General features: G+C 44.6%; 1 protein-coding gene across 1 annotated transcript in view; it reads left to right on the top strand.

Moving 5' to 3' along the window:
- Positions 1 to 4,251, top strand: part of rabggta (Rab geranylgeranyltransferase subunit alpha) — a 20,323-nt gene extending 16,072 nt beyond the window's left edge. The window contains exons 10-17 of the mRNA XM_024259124.2: positions 88 to 193; positions 250 to 301; positions 380 to 468; positions 543 to 631; positions 705 to 821; positions 902 to 1,015; positions 1,137 to 1,224; positions 3,745 to 4,251. Coding sequence (XP_024114892.1) covers positions 88 to 193; positions 250 to 301; positions 380 to 468; positions 543 to 631; positions 705 to 821; positions 902 to 1,015; positions 1,137 to 1,224; positions 3,745 to 3,893 — 804 coding nt within the window. The 3' untranslated portion in view covers positions 3,894 to 4,251. The remainder of the gene's footprint in view (positions 1 to 87; positions 194 to 249; positions 302 to 379; positions 469 to 542; positions 632 to 704; positions 822 to 901; positions 1,016 to 1,136; positions 1,225 to 3,744) is intronic.
- The last annotated feature ends 1,098 nt before the right edge of the window (positions 4,252 to 5,349 follow it).

Below are 5,349 nucleotides of genomic sequence, written 5' to 3'. Positions count from 1 at the left end.
AAAAACTCAAAGAGACTTTAAGTGAATGATTTCTGCCTGAAAGTTTACCTTCCTGGTTAGAACTTTTCCTGAACGTTTCCTGCTCAGATCTGTGACCTCCCTCCTGGGACCATAAACGACGTCACCAACGAACACAACATAACTGTGCACTGGACAGGGAACCACGCCCACCGGGACTGTGCTCTGTACACAGGTGAGTCCTGCAGGACCTCCAGCACAATTTCTCCAAGCTGACTTCTGCGTCCTCAGGCCGGACGGAGAGCTGGTGTCGGGACACTGCGACGGATCAAGAGCTGTTCAGGTGGTGTGCAGACACAACAGCAGCACTTGCACGTCTTTGGTTTAAGGTGAATGTGAAGGAAAGGTTCTGTTTGTGCAGGAGTGAGCTTTCGGTGGAGAAGACGTCCGTGCTGCAGTCAGAGTTGCAGTCTGTCAAACAGCTGCAAGAACTGGAGCCTCTTAATAAGTGTAAGCACTCACCTGAACTGGAAACAACCTGTGAGCCTCTCTCAGTCTTCACCTGTGGCTGCTTTCTTCTGCAGGGTGCCTGCTGACCATAATTCTCTTGATGAGGGCACTAGACCCGTTAGGATATGAGAAGGAAACCCTCGCTTATTTCCAAACACTGAAAGTGAGTCTCACCCACGATCAGAGAGATGGAATGAGGAGGAAGAGAGTTTGACCAAAGCCTGCTGCTTTTCCAGGAGGTGGACGCCATGCGTTCAGAGTACTACAGCGACCTGTGCAGCAAGTTCATGATTGAAAACACCATCTTGAAAATGGAGTATGCTGAAGTGCGAGTCTTCAGTATCTGTGACAGGGTGCGCTCCGAACTGCCGGATTCCTCCGTCTGGTTACAAAAAGCAAGCGTGTTTTACTCATGTTCCTCTCTATGCCACAGAGCCTGACCTCTTTGTGCCACCTGGACCAGCTGTTATTAGTCACTCACATCAACCTGTCGTCCAATCAGCTGCAGCGGCTGCCTCCTCAGTTTGCCATGCTGCAGTGTCTGGAGGTGATGAAGCTGCAATCTAAATGTCTCTCTCTGTTTGTCTTGATGTCTGGGTTAGAAGACCGCAGTGAGACAGAACATATTGAATTTTCTCTGCAAATAAATAATTCTTCCACGCTTGCAGGTTTTGGAAGCTGATAACAACTTTTTAGAAAACCTGGAGGGAATCTATCACCTTCCCAGACTACAGGAAGTCTCCTTGAAGAATAATAGTATCCTTAATTAGAGCTGTTCATTCAGTGCGTCTGTCCAGGGGATCCGTTCATTTTGTGATCTTATTTCTTATTTTGCTGTGTACAAATGACTCAAGAAAAATGAGTCAGCTGTGGGCAGCTCGGCCCTGAGAAACAACAGCGAGCAGCTGATGGCGTGTGACGTACAGCAGGAATGGACTTCATTAGAGAGTGGCTGACCGAGTCACAACTCTTTCACTCAGCGCTCTCTCAGCTGGCGCAGGGCGGCGTGATTTCCCCTCAGCCTGCAGACGCTGCTGCTGCGAGATCTCTGCTGAGGATGTAACGATTCTTCGGTAAAAATTGATTCAAACTTGTCAACGTGTTCATCGGTGCAGAAAATTAAATTCTGCATTTTCCAGACTATAAGTCGCTCCGGAGTATAAGTCGCACTTTTAAGAGAAAAATTCAACATTCATGAACAAATTCAACAAGCCCGACGTAACATTGCATTTGACACCGAACACGATACACGGGTCAAATTCAAGTCCGCTGCTTCTTTTGACGTGTGTCAAATTTAATGCTCAATGTTTGTCCAGAAATGTGTTCATAAACATAAACTCCCATTGCAAGTAGAGAAGCTATCTCTTAGCTTCATCGCTACATGATGGAGGCTTTGCTTTAAATGTATTCCTCATTTAAAATGCAGGGAAGATACGATGATGTTGAGAGGTTAAGTTATTTATTTTAAAGAGCTCTACAAAAGCATCTATAATCACATCTCCATGTCTACATTTTTTAGTCATTTTCTTGCAGTGATCTTTACCTTCTAGCCTGCAGGAGCTGCATCTGAATGACTGCTTAGCTGCTCTTCTGTCTGTTTATAACCCAGTTTGATGTCTTGCTGTCCCGCATTCGTCCAAGGAGACGAAAATAAAAGCAGAGGTAATAATGTATTGATGCAAATGAGAAAAACATCACAACATCTATGGGGAGAATGATCAGATTCTCAGCAATGTTTTTGTTTTGAACGGAACTTCTTCTGTGTTCTGTTTCTGTCAGCAGACAGCAGCAAATACTGACACTCAAACCTACAGCGCCCTCTAGGGGCTTCAAACAACCGCTTAAAAGTAACTGGTTGTTAGTGGGGAAAAAATGAAAATAAGAGCCTATTTATGTCTAAAGATAATCACAAATAAGTGGCTCCTGAGTATAAGTCGCCCCAGGCCAAAAAAACGGGACTTATAGTCCAGAAAATATGGTATTTAGTTTGTCTTGGCCTGCGTCTAAATTTAGAGAAATGCAGAGCAGATGATATTTCTTCATGCAGGCTCGCTGATTGTGCGCACCTCTGTGTGTGTGTGCATGTCTGTGAGTGTGTGTGCGCCCGTGAACGTGTGTGTAGCAGACTGGCTGTGTGTTCTTCATCTGTTTCCCTCCTGGGAAATTCCTGCAGTTCCTTCAGATTTAAAGCTTTCACATAAGTCGTTCCCTCCAGGATGTCATGATGTTGCGATCGCAGCTGTGAACGCAAATTTAAGCAAAGCCAAGATTTGTTCCTCACCCTGAAACTTTACATTTTCATCCAACTTTTCTGCAACTTTAACCAAACTACTGTGACAACAGTGATGATGCAGCTTCAACACTGTTTCCCTTCTAAATCCTATCAGTTGCCGTGCTCTTTTCTATTAACTCTCTTTAGCTCTCTGTCGTTTTTTCTCTGCAAGCTGTGCGTAACGGTCATTTGTGCTGAGTGTGCGCGCAGCAGATGGGAGGAGGGTTGCGCTGAGCGGGTGCGGAGCGGTCTATCCCACGTGGAGCACAACATGAACGAGTATGAAAGGATTTGTGATCATTTCAATATTCGGTATAACTGTTAATTTGTATTGAATCCTTTCTGTTAGTAGGAAAACGGTTTATTGTAAGGGACAAAAAGAAAACAAACTTGGCATTAAAATATCTTCAATTCATTGTGTTAAAAAAAATGGGGAAAACTCAAAATTGTAACTTTCAAACTGTGAATCGAATCGTGGCTTGACTGACTGGTTACATCCGTTCTGCGCTCAAGGACACTTTGACACACCGGCTGGAAAGGCCAGGGTTGCAGCAGCACTCGGTAACATGTTTACAGAGCCCACAGATAAACTCTCACCGTGACAGGCCGCTTTAACGCATGCATAATTTCTCTTAACTAGCAAACGTGAAAAAGTGAAAAATAATAATCTGCCATGTCACAAAGCAGCAGCACCGTTAAGAAAGGATGAGACACTTAACAACACATCATAGCTGTAGAGCATGCCTCCTCCATCCTGCACCTCCACACTTGAGGAGAATTAATGAGATCCTCTCTCTCTCTCTTTCTCTCTTTCTCGCTCTCTCCCTCGCCCTTTTTTTCCTTGTAATGAAACATAAAATTGGGCTTGAAGGCCACACATTTAGTTTATAGTGAAGCATCATTTTGTCTCGATGTTGTATTTCTCACGTGAACCTGACTTTACAGCAGATCTGTTTTTGTCCACCTCTGCACAGGAGCTTTTTCTCTTTAACTGAAATGCACAGAAATCTCCTCCCTACCAGATCTCCAGCCGCTGGCTTCCTGCTCTCAGCTAAAGCGCCTTGATCTCCGTGGTAACCCCGTCACTCAGACGGCGAGCGTGGAGTCCGGCTTAGCGGAGCTGCTGCCCTCAGTCACAGACCTGCTGCTCTGACGGGGAGCAGGGCAGGAATCTCCGCCATCAGCAGTCCATGCGGCCGTGTGTGGTCATGAGATGAGGAAAGTTGTGTGTGGGGTTAGGGTAGCTTTGTGTTAGTGTGTCTTATGTTTTGACCACTTGTTTGAAAAATCACACAATCCATAGAGTTGGATGTTTCCGAGTGTGTGTGCACATGTGGATGGATGTCCTTCACCTAAATGCATGCAGACACACTGATCACACAGCAGCCTCATCCTTGAACATGTTAGCTTGAACATGTGAGAATGGAGTCCAGTGAGCGTCATTTTAACGACTGACAGGACACTGTTGAACAGTAATAAACTGCACAGGTTGTGTCTTTTCTTCCTCTGAATTCTCTCTGCTTCAGTGTGTTTGGATCCTCATTTTCTGATTGTTACTTTCATTCAGTTCAATTTTATTTATATAGCCCAATGTCACAAAAACTATTCATCATTCTCATCGGACTTCATGCCGGTAATTTTACAGAAGCAGAAAGTCAGTCATAAAATATAAACAATAGTTAATTGCTAAACTAAACAGACCAAATAAAACAGGTTATCCCTGCCCTTAGACCCTCCCTCCCGGTAAGGAAAAACTGCTAAAAAACTTGATTTAGGTAAAAAAGAAGAAACCTTAGGGATTCCTACATGAAGGAGAGATCCTCTCCCAGGACGGACCAGCGATTTACCAGGACTATTAAAGAAAAATTAGTTTAACTCTACAACTACGTATTTGAGAAGAGTTCATTCTGATAGGACTGAGGGACGGGTGGGGGCGAGGTCCACAGCCAAGAAGAGCCAGAGGCGTGGTCCACGTCCAAGAACAGGAGCACAGACGACCCACCAGGAATCACTCCCACTCTGAGAAGCGAGATGACATCAGATCAGGAGTGTGATCCGCTGGGCCATCCCTGGGACGACACAGCTGAACCGCAGCAAATAAAGGGGGGATTAGCGTGAACGTATGTGAGTTTGAAGTTTTGCGAGGTCGGCAACAGAGTCTATGGCTGCAGGCATTCAATATGAGCCATCGGCTGTAGCTAAACCGCTCCTGCATCGCACCTGAGCTGGAACACTAGCCGTGTGAGCCCGGGGTTAGTGCTTCTTTAAAACTTACGGATGTAGAAGCAGGAAAACAAGTCATCAGGGAAAAATACTCTTGTTTTTGGTCGAAAACAAGAGGTCAAAAATAATTTGACTGGCAATCTAGTTTTTTTTTTCTTTTCCTCTTTTTAAACCCTTAACAACAGAAATCTTTAAGCCTGAAGCAATGGAGATCTGTCAAAACATACAGCAAGAGCGGTGTCAAATGTTTGTGCAGTTGTTAGTGCATCTACCTTCCATTGCAAAGGTGGGGGGGGTGTATCCCGGCTAGAGAGAAGTGTTATATTTCGGAAAAAAAACCTTGAGTGTTTATCATTTAATCCTTGAGATAAAAATAAATAAATATT

Source organism: Oryzias melastigma, linkage group LG4, assembly GCF_002922805.2.
Source record: "Oryzias melastigma strain HK-1 linkage group LG4, ASM292280v2, whole genome shotgun sequence".
Classification (NCBI taxonomy): Eukaryota; Metazoa; Chordata; class Actinopteri; order Beloniformes; family Adrianichthyidae; genus Oryzias; species Oryzias melastigma.
This window is presented reverse-complemented; position numbering and strand designations above follow the sequence as displayed.